General features: G+C 36.5%; 1 protein-coding gene across 3 annotated transcripts in view; it reads left to right on the top strand.

Annotated features, from left to right (window-relative positions):
* Positions 1-25,098, top strand: part of USH2A (usherin) — a 388,094-nt gene that overhangs the window by 24,874 nt on the left and 338,122 nt on the right. For all 3 annotated transcript variants that reach the window (XM_048298182.1, XM_048298180.1, XM_048298181.1), the window contains exons 4-11: positions 6,532-6,667; positions 7,826-7,889; positions 10,191-10,485; positions 11,796-11,980; positions 15,053-15,274; positions 16,579-16,672; positions 23,505-23,700; positions 24,471-24,601. In XM_048298182.1, coding sequence (XP_048154139.1) covers positions 6,532-6,667; positions 7,826-7,889; positions 10,191-10,485; positions 11,796-11,980; positions 15,053-15,274; positions 16,579-16,672; positions 23,505-23,700; positions 24,471-24,601 — 1,323 coding nt within the window. The remainder of the gene's footprint in view (positions 1-6,531; positions 6,668-7,825; positions 7,890-10,190; positions 10,486-11,795; positions 11,981-15,052; positions 15,275-16,578; positions 16,673-23,504; positions 23,701-24,470; positions 24,602-25,098) is intronic.

The following is a 25,098-nucleotide window of genomic DNA, read 5'->3' as shown; positions in this document are numbered from 1 at the left end:
TCTGAATCTTGGTTATTTTAACAGATAGCAAGCTATGTTTAGGTGACAATTTTTATAAGTACCATACCAAATTAAGTGACAGTAAGTAATTTTAACAGTACGTTTTGTAGTAATTTTTGAGCTGGATGAGTTGCAGCTCCTCCTGATTTCTAATAATCTCTGATTCCTTGTTATTTCTGAATGATTAAGCAGATCATTTATGCTAACTTTTGCTTTAATTTACATCTCTGTGAAGACTGTGTAACTTTATTGATTCTGGTGTTGCTTTCGTTTTTAAGACAAGTAAAGGGAGGGGCCGTTTCTGCTGGCTTGCTGATTTGGAAAATAAATTGAACTTTTTTTTTTTTTGCCTTACAGGTAAATTGTATAGCTGCCTAATTGCTTCTCATAAAACACGTTAAAACTCTTCATATTGTGTATCACCTTTATAATGATTATTCTAATTCTGCGTAACCACTTGTTGTGCAAATAGGGCTTATTTTAAGGAAAATGAAAACAGACTTGTTTGAGTTTTTTTACAGTTTATTTTTTGTTCTCTTATTTGGGGGACAATTTGCTTTTCTTTCTTGTATTTGGGAAACTGACGTGTTTTAGTTTGTATAAATTTTTAAAATTTAACTTGCATTTGCAAGCTAGCTAAACTTGCATTTTTAATGTAAAAATTAGCTTCTTTTTTTTTTTTTCTTCTTTTAATTTTAGTACGCAGCTATCTGATTTTTGGAATAATCTTGCTCACTGTCAGGTATATTTCATAGATCCCCGAGCTGCTCCTCTTTCATCTTATTTGAAAACAGTAGTGTCCGTTACATGTACTGGACTGTAACCATTTCCTAGTATTGGAAGGTGCATTTTTGGTCTGTGTTTTATATGTGTCGGTCAGTCTTGCCCCTGCCTTCTGAGACTGTGTGATGGTCTGAATAGCTGTAAGAGCTGAAGTTGCAGTTGAAGTGCTTGCCATCACTAAGTTGGCTGGAAAATTAAGTAGGTTGGTATCATTTGGCTTAAATGACTGGAAAATATTTTTTTTCCTTTCGTTTTTGGTGCCAGAGTTCTCTGTGTTGTGGAACTCCTCATTTATGGCTTAAAAATCTGGGAAGAAATCCTTCTGGTTTATTAATCTGTCTTGCCAGACACTGGGATCTACTTATTAGAACAATAGATGATGGAAGGAAATGTTAAGATTAAATTGTATTTTATGGTTACTAGAAGCTGTGATGAATAAGAGTAAAAAGAATGTATATCCAACCGGTGGATGAGATTAATGTTGTCTTGAAATAACTCCCTTTAACTTATCTGTAATATTTTAATAAATCTTAACCCATGCCAATAAATATTGGAATAGGAAAGACAACATACAGGAAAATGGTTGTACTAACTGAAAAAAAAGTGTCTCTGAAGCATATAATAATTACAAATTAAAATATTTGGGGATGAGACTACTGCATTTGTTGGTTGTGTGTCATTTAGTACAGTGAAGCTTTGGTCCCTGGTTAGTGATCTTTAGCTCTGCTGTGATACATTTAGGGATTCTTAAGGATTTTTTTTTTTAATGGAACATAAAGGATTCTTTTCTGTGTCTCTCCTTCCTATCTTATTTATTAGAAATCATTTTCCATGAGGTATATGGGTGGTATTAATATTAGGATTGACTTCTAATGGAAAAATCTTACTAATGCAAAAAGATCGTAGTGTTCACTGAAGAAAGGTTCAGTTAAACTCATTTATTTTGGCTGAAATGGTGCAATTCAATTCCACATGGAAGAGACTAAAATTGTCTCAGTTGCCTTTATATATATGTAAGAGGACATTTTGATGACAGGATGATTAATGTGTGTGAAGAAAAAGCGTATGTTGCTTAAGTGGGCCAGATATCACACATGTACATTACAAGGGAATAAATGTGAGTGTTATTATGTGACAGCCAAAACTTTGTAGATTGAGATCTCAGAACTCCTCCAAACTGGCTTTGGCTTCTAAAGGGTCATTGTAGTTCAAAAAAGTGGAGTCTATATAACTGTGTCTTGCACTTGATAGCAAAATCTCTTCTGCCCCTGTGTTAATGATGAGGAATATTAGGCTATTTGGTTTTTTTTTTTTAAAAAGCATATTGTTAATTTTTATTGTATTACTACTGATTTTTACAATACCTATTATACTCTTTACTTTTAACAGTTATACTATTCATTTATTTATACATTGTTATACCAGTAGGCGTTGTAACTGTAGATATCAGTACAACACACGGCTTATAAAAAAAACCAGAAAGAAAAAAACCATGGTATTCTTCAGTCAAGGAGCTTCTGCTTTTTGCCGTAGTGCCTTAGCCAGTGCAACTGCTCTGAAGTGGAATATTTGGTTGTGATGTTTCTTTTTTGCCACACAGATTACTGCAATATAGTGGAAGTTAGCAGTTCTGTTAGCACTTAGTACATGAAAATAGTGGCTTTTGTTTACATGGCAGTTCTATCTGATCCAAACCGAGTGGCAAAATTCATGTTAAATTTCATTGTTGTGTTTTCAGGAGTAGAATCTGAAGAGCACAGATCTTTAGGTGAGAAAATAAAGTTGTAGTATGTTTCCTGTACCTATATCATTTCATTAACAATAACATGGACGCAATCCTGTGCCATGTTCTCTGGAATGACCCTGCTTGAACAGGGAGGTTGGACCATGTGATCCACTGTGGTCCCTCCCAATCTGTGATTTTGTGATTCTGCAGTACCCTGACCTATAGAGCAAGAAAGGTTTCTTAGGCAGGAAGGGGTTTTATTTGGTATTGTGGTCTCTGATGCTAGAGAACTGTAAGCTTAATTTGGGATGCACCAAAGGAACTTGCCTCTCAGCTCTTTGGTCCAGCACCTCTCATCTTGAAATTCTTTTGGATCATACCAAGAGTGCATTTAGAGGAAAGAGTATTGCTATCTTTCACCACCTCAGTTCACCATCAAATGGATTTTCCATTGCTTGGAATTGGTGTTAGGTTCTATGTTGGCAGAGGCTGATGTAGTTTCAGAGCAAATGTATCTTAGTAACTAATCCTTGCTACCTCCTTGAGAGGTGATTTGCTGTATCTGACAGATGGGCAAGCAGAGGAGCGTGAGATGGTTTCAGGGCTGGGATTAGAGTGCTGATGTCCCAGGCTTCTGGTTCTGTGCTCTCCACAACAAAGCCAACCTTTCCTACCCATCTCCTGCTACTCTCTTGTGGCAAATTCCTATTGAATGTTATTAATAAGGACAACAGGAGAATAATCCTGTTGTCCTAGTCAGGAGGGAAACTGTTCTTTTAGTTCTGTGCTATTGTATGGAATTTAATGCTAACAATCAGGAGACCTTAACTAACTACATCAAACAGCCCATCCGGTGCCAGCCTTTCTTCTTATTTAGCTTAGTCTGAACTGAAACCAAACTTTGAGACTTCCTCTCCTCCCACAGTGGAGAGCCACTGGGATTTTTTATACCACACATGGTTTCCCTCCTACATTTTCCTCCCATGTCAGATATTCATACCCCTTTTAATAACCAGCAGGGGGATCATTACATTGAGCTACTGCCAAATGCATAATGACTGCTGCCTTTGCCTTACACAGTCACTGCACTACTGATATCCAATTCAGCATTGTAAAGTGCTTAGGGCTACCTTGAGGATGTGCTATATTAAACCCAACTATTCTAAATCCTATTTAATACAAAGAGATTGGTGGTGGGGGAGGGGGGAGGGAGATTTAAAATTGTTGTTAGTCACCTATTTTCAACAAGTAAAAATACCTGGTCACTTAGGGCCCAATTCTGTCCCTTTTAAGTCATAAATAGACCCCCTGATTTTTGTATGGGGTGCATGGAGGTGAGCACTCTGCTTGCCACAGGGGGAGGCAGAATTGGGTCCTATAGAGCTGTGCCTGAGACAGTAAGTTTGCAAGCAGCTGATGGGGGTGAGCGTGCCCATTTCTGAATTCCCCCTACAAATGTTTTACAGTGGAAACAGGAAAGCGGAAACATGCTTCATATCTGACTGAAAATAAAGGTACTCTTAAACTTGTAAAAGGCAACATTTTTATTTGAATGATATGACAGAGCTGCCACAGGAGTGTTACCTGCTATAAAGAAAGCTTAAGAATTATTACCTTTATTAGACCAGTGACACTGAGCTTTAGCCATACATTTCTAACTTCTGTCCCTCTACAGAGACAATTTTCTTTTCTTAAATAAACTGTCATGCTAGTGTTAATATATTGTTGGCTCCCTCATACTCTGAGAATACTGCTGATATAAAACATGTATATGTTAGATTGGTAATAGTATCTTTAGTGTAGCTGACTAGAACAAATGTGTTTCCCTCATGGCTGTGCTAATGTGATAAAGGAAAATTGGCTGTTCATCAGCTTTTGGCTGGGTAAAGACAGTAGAGATGGAACCACATTCTTTTTTATGCATTAATACCACTGAGAACTTTTCACTAGTTATATTTCATGTGCAGGCATGTTGTGCAAAGATGTTGTAAAACATGAGATAATGCTACAAATAACAAAGTAGAAAAGCCTGTATCTTTTATGATGATAACAGTCAAACACCAAATGACAGTAACAGGCTGTAAAAAACGTGATGCAGAAAAAAAATGCAGTGTAACCACAATATATACATATACTTAGGCTCTTGCAAATAGGGCATCAGATGTTTAGAGGGCTTTGAATTAAAATTAAATAAAAAACTGTTGTATTTAGGTCATTGATGTGTCAACACAAAAGATAATTTAAAATGGAGAGATGTATTTTGAGCAGTGAAACTCATATGCAATAACTTTTTGAACAAATCTCAAGGCTTAGTAATTATGGTAATAGCCTTCAAATTTCCATCAGTGGAAGGGCAATAAATATTCCTGTCTAAATTTGGGAAATATTGACTGAATCTGGAAATGGCAATAAAGCTCAGCATGCATGTGTATGTTTGAAAGTACAGTTTAAGGAGGAAAAATTCATTTGTACAATTTTGTGTGAAGCCAAAAAAAAAAAAAAAAAGCCAAACAAACACCTCCATCCTATTTCATGTTTTCTTTCTTAAAATGCTGATAGACTCATGTTGCCCAAGGCACTGATGCTGATCATCTGAGCTCAGATTTATAGATAATTGTGTCCGTTTATCTTGGTCTGAAATTTGAAAGACTTTATTGTCAGAGTAGTATTGTCTGTGCTTATATTGTGGTTTTCAAGCTGGTATTTTGTTAACTGGTAAAAAAGTTCTCTTTCCTTTTTTTGCAACAAATTATTCTGGTTTGTAAACCTTCTATGTCCTCACATAGGTATTGTTCTTATGGAAGCAATAATTCCAGGTTTATTTTGTTTTGATTCGCGTGACTATCAAGGTGGGCTAAAGTGCTCTATTTTTATTGGCCTTGACAGACATGATTCACCAGGCATCCATACCTGCAAAATTTAAAAAATGCTCTGTAAATTGGCAGCAACAAAATGGTGTTTCAAAATTTGAAAGCTATCAAGTTCTCATGTGAAAAAAGCTTTATGCAAGCTAAACATTGCTAAAACCCAAGTAATTTTTTTTTTTTGGTAAATAAATCACTTTCTGAAATAAAAGTTTTAGATAAGTCCAACTTAGTTTCTCTAATTAACTTCATTAATGGGATGACTATAGCAATGACTATAGCCACAATACTTCTGGTTTTCATTTGTGAGGGCCTGGAATTTTTAAATGAGATTATTGAATTTCCTAAAATGTAAGGCTGAAAGATGCTCCCATATTATTAAACTTTTCCTAATTTTAGGTAACCTAAATCTAAAGATTTCTAATGCAAAACCCCCCCAACTTTATAAAAGCTCAGCATCTTGTGACTTTGTGGAGCTGGGAGAATGCCATAAAGTATTTCTATGAACGTTAGCTCAGATTTAAAATGAATTGGCAGGGAAGGGAGCACTTGCACGAAACAGTACCCTGGGGTGCTGGCTGAGTGCATATTCCTAGCCAAGGGTTCCCTTGATGTAAGGGAATTACCCAGTGGGTGTACAGCAGATGTAGGCACTTTCTATACTGTTCCCTTCAGCCCTTGTAGAAAGAAGCATGCTAGGGTTAGGGAGGCATTTTGGGGGGTTTTAGAGGCCTGTGTTTGGTTATCCTGAGCATGGTGTACAGCCCCTTGAGGCCTGTTTGAAGTGATGTATGAGAAGAGTTGTGACAGCTGTAACACGTGCCCATGGCCCGAAGTGGTGATGGAACTCTAAACCAGCCTTGTACCTTGTGAAACACACCCACCCTTCTTTTCTGCTCTTCCCCTCCAACTCCACCAGATCCCTGTACTGTAGTTCCTTCTTTGATTTAACTCATGTAGAAATTTTATACTCTCTGCATCTGGGTGATGATCTAGTAATGAAAAAGAGGTAACTGCTTTCAGTAGGCACCAAAAATAGAGACAGCAAATAGCCTGAGGTAATGTTATCAGTTAATCAGTGATAGACAAAAAAAAGTAGAGAAATAAAAGTGATTGCATGATAAAGCATGTGTTTCCCCCTTTACATTGATTCTATAGGTGCATCACAGCCGAATTAGTTTCTTCTTGAATGGCTGGGAAGATGATAACACACCTTTTGATTCAAGGACTCTTATGGGAACAGTTGCAGATACTGATGCTGATGGTATTCTGCAAATTGGACAAAGCTTCACAGGTAAATCTTGTAGTACTTTAGTGGAACGCACTGGATAGTCAAAATAAAATATTCATGATGTGGTTAAAAGAAGAGTGTGGGTAATTTAAAGTTATCTATATGCTGAGAAGTAATACCTTACTGCAGAAGAAAATTCTTATTGTACAATTAGCTTTCTCAAAAGACTGTCTGAAGATAGAATAAATTATGATCATCTACCAAACATCTATGTGTTCCTGCATCTAGGTAAGTTTTCCTGCATTCGCTAAAACATGTATGTAAAGTGACTTATTCCGCTAATTTCTGATCATAGTTTCTCTCAGTAAATGTAGGGAACTGTTTCAGAATGGAATTGTGCGTGGCCACTAGACTACACTCCTCTTTCTGCAGTCAGGAGCAGAGCTGAAGGTTTCTGGCTGTCTATGTTCTTCAGTTCTATCAATAATCATGTAAACCATGTCAGAATGAGAATATTTTAGCCTCTAGTAATGGCTGAGAGTTTCTCTTCATCTGCATCTAGAGTTTTATATGGACTATATCATGACATGATCATTGAAGAACAGTGGGGGATGTTTTATTGCTTTTCGCTAATTCTTGGCTTTGCAGGTGTAAGAACACTGACTGTTGCTCTTCAGGAACATGCACAACTTGAAGTTAACTCCTAAATATATGTCACATAAACAGTTTTATTGTGGCTTTGGGCAAGAAAGTATTCTGTGCTCCATTTCTTAAAGCTTGTATTTGGAAATGTATTTTGTTGTGGTTTTGATTTTGAATACTGGATAGCTAATAATCATGTAAAAGCAAGGAATATTTTAAAATGCTTTTTATCTTTATTGTATAAATTGATAGGTACAGTTGTACCTACTGTATCTCTTCTCTAATTAGAGGTGGCACATGGACTGGCTCATTACTTCTGTCTAATGAGCCGATGCCTGTGCCACCTCTCTAATCAGAAAAGAGATAGGTACAAAATGTTCTTATAAAGTTATTATAAATCATTCTTTTTTATCAAAAAAATTAAGTCACTGCCCTCTATAGTTTTGTCCAGGTCCAAGCTGGTTTCATTCAGGAGGGGTAATTGTGCAGGAGAGATTTCTGAGTGCTGAATTAAAGGTGCTCTCAAGCAATGCAAAGCTGCCTTCTGCTCAATAGATTATTTATAATGTATTTTCTTAGGTTTAGAGCAATTTGTTGGAAGAATGCAAGATTTCCGATTTTACCCAGTGGCACTTACAAACAGGTAAAGAACTTTTATTTTTGTAACAAAATAAGAGTGTGGCGAGAACAAAGTGTAGATAACAATATGCTTATTTCCCAAAGTATAGTGCTTTTCAGATGTTGCCTTTAGATAATTTCTTATGACGATGTAGTTTCCTGATCCTCATTTCAAAGATTAACTTAATATAAAAAATCTTGAGTTAAAATAAATACAACAAATTAATATGTTTTGCTTTTGAACTGTTGCTTAAGTAGGCTTGATGTGTGTAGTGGTGTATGTATACACATGTAGTGAAACTGTAATAAATATGTGCTCTCCTTGTTATGGTTGTCCTTGCTACAACCTGACTTAGTATATATTCTGCAGAGAGTAGATCCAGTTGCTAGATTTCAATGCTTAGAAACTGTCTAGGTGTTATCTACTCATCATAATTCTGACATAATAGTGTGTGCTGATAAGCTTAGTCCTGGTGGATAAGACTTGCTAAGCTTCTTCCAAGCTCCGTGTAAACTGTAGGGCAAGGGAGCACAGCAGACTAGTCCGGTTTTGACCACTTAAAATACCAGTGATGTAGATGAGGAGGACAGGCACTCCAACTGATTAGCATGCTGCCTTTGTTGCTGGAAGCTTGGCTCCATGTGTTTAGCTGTTGCTTTCCTCTGGTTTCCCTTCCCCACAGTATCCATGTCAGGTATTCTTGGTGTACCCCTGCCCCGAGGTGCCACTGTCCCTTGCTCTCTAGATGAGATTGTCACCATAAGGCACCAATGACTTTGCTACCTCAGCCCACAGAGCCCTGGGTAATTGCTTTGACTTCCTCTGTTCCCGAGGCCAAACTACTGTTGCCACTGCAATTTCTGTTGCCCTCCAGCCTCCCTTCCTAGCACATTACAAAGAAATGTTACCTTTGTTATCCAGCTCATGCTGGATTAATCCAGTCAATTCAGGCTGGCCAGAAGTAGTCAGGTCCTATTTGTCTGCATGGTGCTTCTGGGGAGGCTGCACACAATGACACTCGGGACTGCAGACCTTCAGGCTACTTAATGATAGTCTTTCAATAAGATGTAGAGCAGTTTCCTCGGAGCTCAGCTGTCTGCAGGACATTATGATGAACTGAGCTCCTGTGAATTGGAAGTATTAATGTGAATCTGAATTCCAAGTTTTATGAAAATCATGTTGGTTGTATTTCTCAGAGCAATGCTTGTCAAATCTTTTGAACTACAGTTTAGGTCAGTGAAATGAATAAAGCTTAACAATTGAAAATGAAGGTATTTTACAGACTGTTTTGACCTACTGATGTCTTTGTAGATTTGGTTTTATATCGACAAATAACTTGGTCCAAAATGTTTGTCTGGGATAAACTGGGAAGGAAAGTCTTGCCTGCATGCCAATCAGTGAGGCTCTGGCTGTGTAAAAGATCCTGACTATGGGTTCTGTGGAAGTTGTAGTGGCAGCTAGCAAGTATTTATTTGCTTAATAAGCACACAAAATTATGTTCTTACTGATAAAGTAGGAAAATGGGAAAAGTAATAAGATTTAAATATAAAAATTCAGTATCTTCTAGACTCACAGAATCCTTCCTTTACACCAGAGGTGAGCAGATAAAGAACTATCCATGTCATTCATATCTGCTTGCTTGCCTGCCTACATACCTTTGTATCTATTTCAGTTGCTGATGTCAGAGGGAACTGAAGTATCTCAATGATTTGGCATGACTAGGTTGATTGCAGTTAAAAAAGTGGGCATTTTTATTAAAATTAGTTAAAAGTGAAAATATTTCTATCCAGGTTTTCTAAGGTACAATATAGTATTGTTCAAGCTGGTCTTTTCGGAGGATTTGAGTGCAAAAATTGAACTTTACTGTAGTTATAGGCAGTATATTGATACTATGGTGTGTTTAAGAACAGGATCCAGACTGCTGATTGGAGTCAGACATGATGTTGCAATAAAATGTTAAGAGTTTTTCTCCTTGCATCAATGGCTGGATTCATCCTATCTAACTTTAGACACCCCACCAAAGAACTCATTTCCCTCAGTGCCCTGTGTCTGAAGAACTCCATGTGTGTGGAGCAATGAAAGAAGCTCCTGAGAGGTTCTTCACAGATATTTTCTGAAGGTGCCTGCTGCTCTACCACTGGTAATGTAGAGACCCTGAGGGGGGCTTCGTTCCTGGTTAATTGCCCCATTTTTATGAGCTTAACTCAGGAGTTTAGGGCTTCTACTATAATCTAAACTGAATTTTGTTTATTCTATGAGCCTAGATGCACAAAGTAACATTTGTTCTTTTTGTCATGTATGCAATTATTATTTGTGCTGTGACAGAGACATTTTGGAAGTATTCTCTGGAAAATTCCCTCATCTTCATACCCAGTCTGAATGCCGCTGTCCTGGAAGTCATCCCCGGGTACACCCTTTGATACAGAGGTACTGCATCCCTAATGGTGCAGATGATACAACTAATGACAGGGTGCTGAGGCTGGATGCAGAAGCCCATCCTCTCTACTACATCAATGATAATGACATTGGGACCACCTGGATTTCATCTGTGTTTGCTAATACTGCAAGCCTGGATCGTGGTGTTTCAATCACAATAGATTTACAAAATGGACAGTATCAGGTAATGAGAAGATGACGTTTGCCATTTATTAAATCAAAACTAAGAAAAGATTTTTGTAAACATTGCATTGCAATTTTGAAGAAATTCAAACCTTATGCTTTAAAATGTTATCCTTAGAGGACCAGGAAGAAAGTTTCCTTTATTGGCATATAACAGTGCAGAAGGCAACGGGATGCATTATGGTTTGTGGCATTCTCTTTCAATGTGCCTGTTGTAACGAGCAGTGATCTGGAATAGGTATACAAGAGTAGATATCCTGTGTGAAGGCACCAATACTTAGAAACTGATAGTTGTCTTTAAACTCCACTTTTGTAAATTTCAACTTTAATTTTAATTTCTTTTAAAACCTGAGGTGCTTGTTTTGTACATGCTGGTAGAAAACTGACTGCAGACAAATGAAATTTAATGTATCGAAAGCACACTGACGTATTAGAGGGTGCTTCTGTTTGTAGGTGTTCTGGAGGTGGCCAATTAGCCTCCCAAGGGATACGGAAGGCAATACATTGCCTATCCTGCAATGATAGGCAGGCATGGTTACTGAAGAGGCTGTATTGCATCTAGCACTCCACTAGGCTGTTGAAGAGTGTCAGGATGTCTTGGAAGGAGGGACATACCAGTAGTGGAGCTGCATTCACAACAGGGAATTCACCAAATTTCTGTGTATTCTTGCTGGCCTTTTTCTTTTTTTTTTTTATATTAATGGTGAGAAGGGAAAGAATATGATGACAGGCTTTGGCTACATATGTAAAAATTAATCCTTTAGTTAAAAATTATTTTAAATGTATGTGAAATTCTTGGCTTTTGCTTATTTAATACACACATTTCTGCTTAAGTAGTATGCTGAGGGAAATGCTCTTTGAAACGCTCTTTGAAACAACACAGGTATTTGATGAGATTCTGAGCTAGAAATACGGAGAATTCAAAAAAAAAACAAAAACCTGTTATCAGACAAACAACTCGTCAAATGTTTGGCAGCACAAAGTTACAACTTTCATTTTTACCTAAATAATGTCGCTGTAACAAATTGTGGACCTGACTGTGTAGCGCATTTTCAAATGGTCTTCGAGATTAAGTGAAGTTCTGATGCAACAGGTCGGTAGTTGTGTGATAGTGTCTGAGAGATCAAAGAGCTTGTTCAACAAAAAAGGTTCTCCTCGGCTTTAGTTGGGAATATGTGGGGTGAAATATGGCTGCTTCTGTCTGGGAGTGGTAAAGCAGACTGTATAGTTACATAAAAAAGAAGTTGATATTCTCCTTGTTTTACGACTTAACCATTAATATCACTCCATAAATTTGTTATCTTCTTGTAGGTATTCTATATTATACTGCAGTTCTTTAGCCCACACCCTGAAGCAGTAAGAATTGAAAGAAAAAAAAGAGATGATCTAAAATGGGAAGACTGGCAGTATTTTGCTAGAAATTGCAGTATTTTTGGAATGGAGGACAATGGATCTTTGGAAAAACCAGACTCTGTCAACTGTCTTCAGATGCATAGGTATGAGTGGGTATTATTTGCATAATACAGATACTTTGAACAGGTAACATCCTGACACAATTCATTTCTATGTCCCAATGAGATAGAATCTTTTAATTTGGTACACTCATTTTTTATGGACTGCTGAGTATATAAAAGATCCTAAACATGACCTTTTGACTCAAGCTTGCCAAAAAGTCTTCTGTCATTTTTATCATTTTTACTCATTTATAAGTGTGACACAATTGATTCCTCTGTTGTTTTTGAGGTAGAGTTTTGAAATTTTACGTGTTAGTGTTTTGATGGCTATTGTCAGTAGAATTACAGAACATTGAGAGGATGAGTGGAGGAAGGTGCTGATACAACATTGTTTCAAACTGCCTCGTGAATGTGAAAGTCTACCTTCTGATCTCTGGGAGTGCAACTTGTTCTGAAGCTTAGGAAAGAGGCCAAAGTGAAGTACAAAAGCCAGTTGTTCAACCCTGCTAGTGTTCATTCAAGACATGTAAGAAATGGGTTGAAAATGGTATCTTGAAGCTTTCTCATCTTTCTAAGCAAGAGCCAATATAAAACTGTGGAAGAGGGGCAAGAAGGATTAGTGCCTTTTAGAAGTATGTTGCAAGCCCATTTACTCTCAATTAATCATAGGAAAATTTAAAGCTTTATAATATAAACATTTCATAAACCTAGTGTATAACATGTATAATAGTTACTATGTTATCATTTTAAACACACATGCATGTATGTACACACACAAATATATAGAATTGAATCTATACCACTACATCTATTCAAATACATTCTCTCTTGCCTGAGTTCAGATGCCGGTCAGTATTAGGCTTGTTTAGTACTTGGCTGGAAATCAGTGAGAAAATACATTACCAGGTGCTGTAGGCATTTAGCTTTTTTGGGGTTTTTTTCCCTTTTTGCTACCTTTCTAAGACTTCTCAAGTGTCAGCAGCTTTGTCTGTTCTCCAGGAATTCAGAATTCTGAGGAGAGGAGCATATGGTCATTTGAGTTACACTACTTTTCAGCAAAGGACTCTGAGCTTTATTGCTGATACATGGACCAGAGGGTAGAGGAGAAGGGAAATATCTTAAGACAAATGTTTTTGGATAAAATAACCCAAGTGGGGTGTAATACCACTTTCACCCCAAAAATACGTATTTGTATAATTTTTAAAAAGAACTGAGGAGTGAAGTAAGAACTGTTTCCATTAATGTTTTCTAAGCAGCACAGTTTCTCACCATCAGTTAGAATGTAAATGATGATAGGAAGTGATACAAATGAGTTATTTTTGGGTACGGCTGATGTTTGGAAAGCTTTAAATGATAAGACATATTGGTGAATATTCTGTGTGCTCAAAGAGGAGTTACTGTGGAAACAATGCTCCAAATTTATGTCAGCAGTGTAACAGAGTTCCCTGGAGGATTTTATTGTAAAACAAAACTTGTTTCTCTCTCTTTCTCTCATACCCACAAACTTGTAACTGCCAAGACATGTCCAGATTGTCTGTCCAGGATTTAGACACCAGTGCCCTTGTGTTCTGGTGGCCTGTCCAGGATTCCCTGGGTTTACATGGAAGGCAAATGACCTTGGCTTTGAAATCCTTACCGTAACTTGATGGTTCTTGTTTTGGTGACCAGATGCTAGTACTGAATGGACTCTTTTTTGTGTCCTTTAGGAAATGAAAGTGATTAAGGTTTTTGTTTCTCCATCCTGTACCACCTATGTAAGTTAGGAGTTGCTCACTGTCTTTTATCCCCCTGTCAGAGGCTTGAATCTTTGCTTAGTCTGAATATTGGCTGACCCTTATTTTAGAATCTCCTTTGTTTTCCTGGTTTCCTGAGAGACTGCATGTAGATGCTCTAAAATCTTGATGACCTGCTTATCTAGTTGCCATCAGCCTTACAGTGTTTCTGCTGTTCCTTCTGATGCTTCCATACCAACATGGTGTTGTTTATCTCCCATTTGTACCTGTCTAAACATTTCCGTTGCAGTTCTATACATCATGGAAGAAAAATACTGTATTTAAATTTCTGTGGAGGGGAAGAGAAGACATAATCATCCAGAGAAACTTACAGATATATTCCACTGAGATTTTTGTGAAGCACTGACCTGGATTAGGAGCACAGGAAATTCAAAGGTCCTTCATGAAGACAGAAGAGCGTGTCTCAGCAGACCTAGCCTAACTAGAAATCTCATCTTTCAAAAACTGGCATATTTTGAAGTGACATTTTTTGAATGTTGCATGTCAGGTGCCAGGTGATAACGTGGGGATACCTATTTTTAATGATCCCATGTAGATGTGCAAATAAGCAGACATTCTTCTCTCTTCCAGAGGCTAAACTGTGCCCAGCACATAGACCAACATGATGTGATTCATACCAAATTGTGCAAATGTGCAGTTTATATTTACTTGTTTACTCAGCTTTACTTGAATTCTCAGGATTGTCCTTCCCCTTCCTGGGCTTAAATAGGCAGCTTTACTCTCAATCTTTCTGCTTTCCATTAAATTACCTTGCACTTCACTTTCTGGAAGGTGGCATGTGTTTCTAACTCTGCTAGCTCATCAAGTGAGATGATATGGTCCTGTGACTCTGGAATTCAAAATATAGCAATTGTTTCTGTATGTTTTTTATGTGTGTTTAGCAGGTATATTACTAACAATGTGAGCCTATTAATTATTGTGTTATTGTGAATGAATGATTTCCTTATGTGATTCAAGCCTAGTTCATATTTCTCAAGGACAGTGGGTTAAACATTTTGAAAATGTGTGCAGATGTCACTGTATCAGTCACACTTTAATCATATTTTGAAGTTGCCTGCTAAAGGCTTTACTTTTTTAATTGGAAACTTTAGGTTTGGAGAGGAGCATGGTAGTTTAGGGCAAAACAGACATATAGAGGACATTCTTTTCCCCTTCTTGAACTCTGATGACTGGGAATCCACTGAGATAAGAATTTTTACCCAGAAAGCATGAAACCACCATGGACAGCTGAGACTCTCTCTGAGAAACAGGGTGTAAAAGACAGAATCTGTAAAATATGTAGTATTTTGATTTTAATTTGTTTTCCTCTCTATTTAAACAGCTTTACACCCTATTCTCGTGGTAATCTAACTTTCAGTGTTCTTACCCCGGAACCAAATCACCGACCTGGTTACAATGATTTTTATAATACTCCATCTCTCCAAGAATTTGTAAAAGCTACACAATTGAGGATTCATCTCCACGGCCAGTATCACACTACTGAACCTTGGGTCAATTTTAGGCATAGGTACTATGGAGTTAATGAAGTTACAGTCAGTGGAAGGTAAGTGTTCCATGACTCTTCCCATACCTAGCACTGCCTGTGGCTATTACAGCTGTGCACAGCGTGTAAGGACCTGCCTAAAATTTGATCAACTTGTTTTGCTTTTACATGTATGATTGAGAAAGGAAGTTGGTCTGAAGTAGTGTATCCAGTTGGAAATGACTGGTGTACTGTTTTTTAAAAACGTTTGCTCACATGTTATTTTACAATTAATTATACTTATTACACAAATCTGTCAAAAGCAATCCTTTCCTTAGAATTACCAATGCCTCTAAGCAAAGGCTTATGATTGAAATGATGGCTTCTGCTTTACTTTAGTAACTCTTCCAAGCTATAGATTCTCAGACATGGCAATTTTAACAGTCAATGCAGAGCTCATTCTTTGTTTTAGTTGGAGTTTTCCTTTCAAAATTGGGTAGCTGTCAGTAAAACTGTTGTATTATCTGTGACTGACAACTTTATTGTATATGATAAGTGTGCTGTCTTGTGAAAGGACTAATTATGCCCTGTAAATAATATGCAAATTTGGCAATGAAATAGTTTCTAAGAAGCATATGGTGCAGATTTGTAAGTATTATTATTCCTGAAATTATTTTGGTAGTTCTCATTTTGAGAGAAAGCACCCTGTTAGAAGTCATGTTTACTGTAAAATTTTCTGTGTTATTAATATATTCTGATTATTGTTTTAGATGTATTATGATAATGCATTTACTAAAAGAACTTTATCTCAGTGACAATATAACAGTAAAATAATTTCAGCTGAAGTTTGCAGAACTATGCCATGCCTCCAGAAGAGCAGCCCTTCAGGTAGAGTGGTATGGTTATTGGCTATTAATTAAGACTCTACACAGATTTTATTTTATTAAGAAATGGACATTTTAACTGAGATAAAATGGGTTAAAATGCAAAATTATTCCTGATATGGTTAAGATTTCTTGAAAAACTAGAGATGAACTGGAAGTCTTAATATTGATGAATAATTATAATTTATTTAATAAAATTTTACATATTGATGTTACTTATTGAAATACAGTTTTCATTACGTATCATATAAGGCAAGAGTAGCTCCTACTACATGTTCATTTTTATTTTCTTGAAAAGCAATTGTTGATGCTTAAAAATATATTGAGTGAAGTAGTCTTTTGTAGTTTACTTCACCTAAGAACATTCTGGTGACATTTATTTGTTCTTAATAAAGAACCAGACTATGTAATACACAAAATTGACTTTTTGACTGTGTAATCTATTGTTGGAAAGATGTTTTTTCATGTTTGAACTTTAGACACTACCTATTGTTCTTTCAGGTGTAATTGCCATGGCCATGCTGATGATTGTGACACAGCTATGAAACCATACAGGTGCCTATGCGTCAAGGAAAGCTACACAGAAGGAAATAATGTGAGTCTCTCCTTTGTCTATCTGTGCCACCTATGAACAGCCTCAACACTGGGATTTTAGTCCAGGGAAGGAGTATGTGTATGTGTGTGTAGCCTTGTCTTTTATAGGGAAGCTTTCTGTAGCAGATTTGCATCAATTAATGAAACAGATATATTCCACTCTCCATCCTCACCAAAAGCCATTCCACCACAGACCATTAGGAGTGTTGTGTTCAGGGGTTTGATTTCTTGTTAGAGATTATGCCACTTTCAAACTTTAGATGCAAACCTGAGATTAGACTGTGAGCATCTAGTAAAGATTGTCTCTGCCTGCTGTAGCAACTAGCAAGAGTCCTGTAGAAATAAGGTACTACTCCATGGTAGTTTTAGTTTGCTCCTATAGACTCCAGACCCATTCAGTAGTTAGAATGGAGTAGGCAAAGTCCTGGAGTTCAGCTTCCAATTTAGTTTCATTTGAAAGGAGACAGTTCAAGTGGTCCATAATGCAATCCAAAGCAGCATAAATGCAAAATCATACTTTTCCTTTTTTTTCCCCTAACAGTTTAATAATTCCTGGCCATGGAAGAACCAAAATGGGGTTGATTACTATAAGTCATGGTATTCTAGATAAATATGTAGAGGGAAGCTCAAGATAATGGTACCACTTTGCACTTGTTTCATGCGGACTTTGGTTTTGATGGAAGCTGTTCACATACAACTTAACAAAAGCAGAACCATGATGTGTGAGTAGAAAGAACTTGCTCAAAGAAAAGATTCCCTAGATTAATTATTTATCTCAAAAAAAAAAAAAAAAAAAAAAAGGAAAAGAAGTTGAGGTTAAGAAGGAGTGAGCTACGTTAAAGGAATGAGTCCCTCAATCTCACTGAATGTTAGGTTTCCATTGTGAGTACATGTTATATTCCTTGCTATGTTTATGCCTTTTGGAAATAGCCTTTCTAAAAATTAAGAAGGCGTTATGTGGAATAGCAACAGCAGTAGCAAACGAGAGACTAATCACATATCAAAAAAACCCCCAAGCAGTCTGTGCTTGCTGGAACAGAGTGAGGAGAAGTAACCTCAGAGTACTTGATGTAGTGCTTATGATCATGTGAAAGATCTTTGTAAAATTTCATAGGGGATCTAAGTTTTCTCGCTTCTTAAGGAAAAGGATCTACAGTCTAAATGGGACTTGAACAGAAATTTTGAGTTTTTAGATGGGTCAAATTAGAAAAAAAAATTCAAGCTGACGGTGTCCCTTTAATTAGAACACACATTGTGAAATGTTACTTTGTAAGGATTAATTATAAATATTTAATAAGATCTGGAAGTTCACCAAGCACTCTTGCAAGACTTATGCTACCTTGTGAAAACAAACCAAATACATTTTAATGATGTATCTGCCTTATCAGATATTTCCTGTCAATGTTAATGTGTTGTTCCACTGAGTGTCACATCTTTGATTTGGCATATAGGCATTGTAACTATAACTGAGGTGCTTGAATTAACTGTATCAATTCAGAGTACAATAAGGTTGCTGTTTAATTATTTTTCTCATTCTTTAATAACAGTGTCAGTATCTATTAAATATGAAATAAAGTAGCAGTAGTAATAGAATTAGTATTTGGAAATATATAACTAAATACTTTGAATTTTATCAAAGATTTACATGGAATCCAAACAGCTTAAATATTTTGATTTTTTTTTTTTTTTTTGGTAGGGCTAGCACTTAACAGCAAAACCAAAATCCATCCTGATTTTTGACTATCATTGGCACTGATAAAACTCTGTCTTATAGATTTAGACCTGTTTCTTTGGCTCCCACCCTAGTGAATTAGGAATTGTAAAAATAAAATTATTTATTTATATAATTTTTTTACTTTAAGTCAGCCTTTGATGAAGCAAGGTTCCAACTATAACTTTTTTGGTAGAGAAAAGGAAAATATTTTTGAGAAGAAAGAGCAGTATCAGCAAGCAGCCTTTTTTTAATGTCAGTTCTGTGCTAGCCGTGAGTAAGTCACCAGAACTGAGGAGCTATAAGAAAGTTTTTCACTTTAGGGTGGGTTTTTGAGTATCTTGGACCAGAAATCAGAGATCCTTGAAAAGCTTTTTACATATGGCAGAGTATGTTTTTGTCCCATTTACACTTAATACAGCTAAAATTACCATCTTGAATTTATCTGGTATATACAATCTGGCTAGCTGCTGTGCAGCAAAGCACAGAAATGAAAAGTTTGCATAACTGTTACAAATAGTAATCTTAGTCTAGGTACTTGCATCACTATGTTATAAAATTTGACATACCAAATGGAATTTTTTTTTTTTTTTCCTAAGTTCCATTTTGGTGAAGAATGATGATGAAATATGTTGCTATGAAATCTGAGATGATGGGAAGAAGGGGTTGCTTAAGAATTATTTGCAGATGTTGAGGGGTAAGATTATGAAAAAAGAGGAAATTAATCCTCACAAAGCTTGTCTTTCATTTTATGAAAAAAAATGTTCAGCTTCTTCATTTACAAATGATTCTGTAAATGCCTTGGGTCCAACTTTGGGAAATAGCTCTGCCTTTTGCAAATGGAAACTGAGGGACCGAGAGTGGAGTCCAGATTTTGTTAACATCTATATGCAAAGATTAATTTGTAGACTTGAACATAATAATATGTTCAAAAACTTTCCAAGCCGTCACATGAAAAGCTGGAAACAGCACATAAAAGAACAAGACAGTCAAGCAAGGTCAGCCTTACATTGCAACCTCAGAGCCTCTTTTAAATCGATCATATAGAACTTACTAGAGAGAGGTAATGGTGAAATGTACAGGAATAATTATAGAAATCATAATAGAAAATAGAATTTTAAATAAATAAAACAACTCTGATAAATGCTTGAGAAGATATGAATGGAAGTGAGAGATTGACTGGATGCAGTAAAAACTTCAGGTCTTCAGAGTTTTCCATGCAAATAATGGTCTTAAACATTTGAGGTCTGGAAACTGGGTATGGCATATGTTGATTTATCAAGAATTGAATAAATAAGACTTTTTATGTTGTTACAGAAGGAATCTATGTAAACCTTAGTTAAAGGTCAATCTGTATCATGTTAGATGTTGGAATCAATCACAAATAGTACGTGAGGAGCTGTAAATATTAACCACATTATACTCAATAAAAAAGAGTTCTCGCTTGTAGAAACAAGCAAGCCAGCAAAAATTGCACTTTTTGGTACATGGAGCCTTTGGGATGGAGTCCCTAAGACACCTTTCTTTTCTATTCTGTCCTTCTTGGTCCCTTGGAGTTACTTAGAATGTTCTAATTTTGGTGGGTTTTTTTTTTTCTTCCCCTAGTAAAACCTGGCTTTTAAGTTTAAAAGCTCTTTGATCTTTGGGGAGTTCACAAGAGACAGAGGTAGTTCACATGTAGTCTTGGTAGATAGTCAAATGCTGTAGTGAGGGTGCTGGTGAAAGCCATGAGGAAATTAAGACTATCTTTAGAGCAGTCTATGCCAAAATAGGTATACCCTACAAGCCATATTTATTTGGCTAAGGAAATGAAAGGGAGTAAAAGCATAGTGGTTGGATACAGAAGAGGATCTGGTAGGTAGGAAAAAATTGTATATGATTAGCTACCCCATTACAGTCAACACTTCCAGGGCAGCATGGATGTGGGTGCTAAATATAATGGAGCTTTTCAAAGACAAGTCAGCATTTCAAAATGCCTGAGAAGGTGGCAATCTAACCTTGGCATCACTTCATCAGATTTTTAAATAGTGTACTTTTGATAATGTGTACTACAGAAGCATATTTATAAGTATTGTAGGTGTGTATGTACACTGTTTATTGCAACTGAGCTTTGATGAGTGTGGGCTGCAAACTCCTACATAGGTTACAAAAAGAAAAAAAAGGAAATTAATTCCACATAAAATATATAGATATAAAAAAGGATGCCCTTGAGAGGCAAGCAGCAGGATATTTAAAAAGTGTTGGAGTAGAAGGTTCTAGTTAATCATGACTTACTGCGAGTTTTAAAGTATTGTTACTGTTGCCTTCTGAAGTATTTCTTTGGATATTTGTTGACTATTTCTTCAGAGGCACTGTTCTCAGAATTCTTAGGGCCTAAAAATGAACTTGGTACATAAAGGCTTAGGCTGAAGTCACTGGTGATCTTTCTGTAAGTATGCTGGGTTCAGGAATCTTGAAGTTAAATTTTAAAATAATAATTTTAGTAAAAAAAATCTTGAATTATTGGAAATCACTTTTTAATCGTAGTTTTAGACTAATGAATTGGGCCAAGTTAAGCTTGGTATTTTGGCCACCTGGCTCCATGTGATGTTTTCTCAGGAAACTTTTCACAAAAGGTGAGTAGTTCAGATACTGTATATCAAGAAGGCATGCTTGTTATTGGCCAAAGGGAAAACCACATATATAACATGTTTTCTGGAGGGCCTAGCTGTAACTGAGAATAATGACATGTTTCTGGGTTTTACAATTATGGAGAAAGGTTTTGTTAAGCATTAACATCCTTTGTAAATCTGCTAGACCTTGTCAAGTGCTTTTTTGGAAATGTACCTATCCATTTTACATGTGGTAGCCAAGAACCAGACCCCAAATCTCTCGATTTGCAAATCGCAATTGCTATGCTTTGGACAAATGCAGAGTTTAGATTTGGTGAATGAAGGCCTGAAGATGGCCTCAGGCCATCATCATGCTACCAAAAGTGAAACTTCAGCCCTGGAGGTCTGGAAGTTAAATGCAATTCTTAATTTAATAAAGGTGTGACAAACAGCAGGGTGAGGTGGGGGAACCAGTGCTCATTTTTATTGCATGAAGGTGTGACAACTGCTAGAAGAACAAATGTTTCACACTCATTGCCAACTTCTGAATGGCTGCTTTTTTTGCCAAGACTTTTAGAAGGAGGTTGTAGATGGGGGGAGTCAATGGCTTCTCCCAGATAGCAAGTGATAGAACAAGAGGAAATAACCTCAAGTTGCAGTAGAGAACATTTCGATGGATATTAGGAAAAATTCCTTCTCTGACAGGGTTGTCAGCGATTGGAACAGGCTACCCAGGGAAAGTGATGGCATCACTGTCCTTGGAAGTGTTTAAAAGTGTGTAGATGTGGCTTTCAGGGACGTGGTATAGTGGTGAACCTGGCAGTGTTAGGTTAATAGTTGAACTTGGTGATCTTAAAGGTCTTTTCCAAACTTAGTAATTATACAATTCTTTAAAGTTTTGTCAAAGTTTTAAAAGTCGCAGAACAAGAGATGTTTCATAGAAGCTCCATGCTATGTAATCAGATGCCATCTTTTTCTCTCTTACTCCTTCATGCTTGTGTGTCATTTAACAATAGGTGCAAGCACAGGTGTGCAAAAGTAACTGATCCAAGATTAAATCTGAAATGAGATGATGAATGCTTTCAGCTGCCGTGTGGCTGGCCATGCACAAATGGAAACTCAGGGCTGGCAGGTTGGTAGCTATTCCTGCGCTGTTTTCCTTTCAAGGAGGACATATTTCCATAGACATGCTGGGAGGAGGGAGCTGCATGAGCTGGATAGCTTGGCTGGTAGCTTGTTTCTTTGTTGTGCTTCCCAAGTTGTGCCATGCCTGAATGAACCCTCCTGTCTCATGTTGTTGGGTGCTGTGTGATGCTCATTTTTCCCAATGAGGAGAGAGAGGGGAGACGGATGTAAACCAGGGAAGGACTTGAATAAGTTTGAGCTATGTGACTTGTGAAGAGTTATAGTCAAGGTGTTGCCCTTAGTGCACTTAAAATGAGATAATCACGATTAGGCAGCGATTGCTCTGATAAACAAAGGCCAGAGTTCAGTCTCAAGTGGAACCCTGCTAATTTTCATCCTGAAAGCTCCTTTTTTTTTCTCACTGTGGTGATATTGTGTGTTTCTGTTGTTTTGAACAGATTAGAAAAGTGTCCATTGGTTATTGCTGCCTTATTGCTTACTTTTTATTTCGTGTATTAAAACTAAATTTCAACAGATAAATTCTTCTGCTTTCATTTTCTCTCCCAAGTGGCTTTTGTTATAATTTGTGACTGGTCTGCAATTCTTGGAGTATATTAAGCTTATGGTTTTTAATTCAGTTTATTTTACAGTTGATGCTTTCCCATCACCAGCTGTGAGTGAAACAGTTTAGAAACTTTGGTACAGTTTCCTAGTTTTCAGGGTATAGGTGATATAGACACATTAATAAATAATTATAACTGTGCTTGGAATGACAGCCATGAAGAAAGATGAGCATGCTTCTCAAACTGAAGAAGGAAGTTACCCAAAAAAAAATGTTACCCAAATGCTTAACAGAAGCAACTTATTTTGAAGCATTTAAATTCCTTCTGAAAGACTGAACTTATGATTGCAGTATATTTTGCTTCTTTTGTTTCACTCTTGAGGTCAAATGATAGTAGTACAAACTACAGCTATTACAATGTTAGAAATTACAAGAACAGACATTGTTTAAAATGCATCCAAATTGATGGATTAGGTGAATGTCTTCTGTGCCATAAACACAGCAAACACCATTTTGCATCTTTAAAGGTTTGAGTAAATCTGAGTCTCAGGATGTTAGCCCGTGTTGAATATCTAAATTCTTAACATTTTGATCTTCTGCCCACTTTACTTTGTTTTACTCTGTTTTTAAAATTACTTTAAAAGGTTAAAATAATAATTAAAAATGTTGGGTTTGTTATTTCCCTTTGTGCTTCCTCACTTTTTGTCTAAACCCAATATTATTAATATTTAAATTGGGGAAAACACAGAAAAAAATACAAACATAGAGACTATAATAGTAAACTCGTGAGATGAAGAAATACGTCTAAGAAGCAGCATTTTCTTTTCTTTCTGATTTATTTCAGTGTGATCGCTGTTCGCCATTGTACAATGACAAGCCTTTTCGTCCAGGTGACCAAGTTCATGCCTATAATTGCAAACCATGTCAGTGTTACAGCCATGCAGAAAGCTGCCACTATGACTTAGCAATGGATCCTTTTCCTCAGGAACACCACCGAGGCGGTGGCGGAGTGTGTGATAACTGTCAGCACAACACAGCTGGTAAGTCAAAGAGAACGGACTGTTTATTTTACAGATCCTTTTTGACTAAGTCTTATGTCAGCTGAAATTAGTAATGCTCCATGGCTGACAGTCCAATGAATTCTCATGTATATATATTTTTAAACTATTCAGATAGTCAAGTAACAACAGTGGTGTCAGTTCTTAAGCCATGGGAAAATACTGTAAAATTTAATCCAATCTTGTATAAAAACTTTAATGCAAAACACATTCTAATAAATAATTAAAACATATAGTTTCAAAGCTATTCCCATTACATGTGCTAGGGCATTTAAATCCAAAGTACAGACTTACTGGACCGGTTTTACAGACAACATCTAAAAACGTTGTCAAATTTTGCTCTAATTTTAGTTTCTTGTTTATTGAATAAAGGTAGGTAGTATATTTGAATACTTCTTAAAAAAAATCTCTACTACTTCAGTTTTCTTGGCTTTATCTAATAAAGAGAAAAAAGAAAAGTTTCAGGTTCAGTTTTTCCAAAAAAAATGTATAGGCATTTGCATGGCACAGCTTTTATATAAGTGTGGTATTATATAACAGATGGAAGTTTAATGGAGTAAAACATAGTTTGTAACAGGTTCATTGTTTCATATGCTCTGGATCACTAAATTGGCAGGTAGAGATGAAAGGTGCATTAAAATGGACGTCCTGAAAATTATAGAATTCTCTCAAAGGAATAGTCTTTAATTTTGAATTATACAGCTAATTTTAATGAATTGGAAGCCATAATGCATAACCTTTCTTTCATGCAGGAAGGAACTGTGAGCTGTGCAAGGATTTCCATTACAGACAAGCAGGTGCAGATCTTTCAGCCATTGATGTTTGCAAACCCTGCGACTGTTATGCAACAGGCACCAAAAATAAGAGCCTCCTGTGTGATAATGTAAGTAGCCTCAATAGAGAAAAAGGAGAAAACATTTCAATCAGCTGGGTAGACAGCCATAAGATTTTACAAAGTGTATTCAGGTGGTAACTAGTCTATTTAAAAAATGCTTAAGTTCAGCCTTTTCAAAATGATAATTGACTTACATCAGACATTTGAAAGCTGAGAAAACAGAGAGGAATTTGAGATGTACTGCTGAAGAGTTACTCATCTAGATCAGCAACAGACATAAAAGATGCTGTATGAATAGTAGTTTTGGGATGCTACCTCTGCACTCAGTAATGTTAAAGCATCTAGGTTTTGAATGTTTTTGAAGGTCTTGATATTGTCTTGAAGTTACTAAAAGGTTTTGAAAATTCAGGCAATAAGCCGAGCCTGAAATTGAACTAAAATTAAGCTACTTTTCCCTGTAATAAGACAAGGATTGATCTCCCTTTTAATTTATAAAGTCCATTAAAAAGAAAAGAAACCCACAAAGTGATGCTGAAAAGAGAACA

Source organism: Corvus hawaiiensis, chromosome 3 (assembly GCF_020740725.1).
Source record: "Corvus hawaiiensis isolate bCorHaw1 chromosome 3, bCorHaw1.pri.cur, whole genome shotgun sequence".
In the NCBI taxonomy this organism is placed as follows: Eukaryota; Metazoa; Chordata; class Aves; order Passeriformes; family Corvidae; genus Corvus; species Corvus hawaiiensis.
This window is presented reverse-complemented; position numbering and strand designations above follow the sequence as displayed.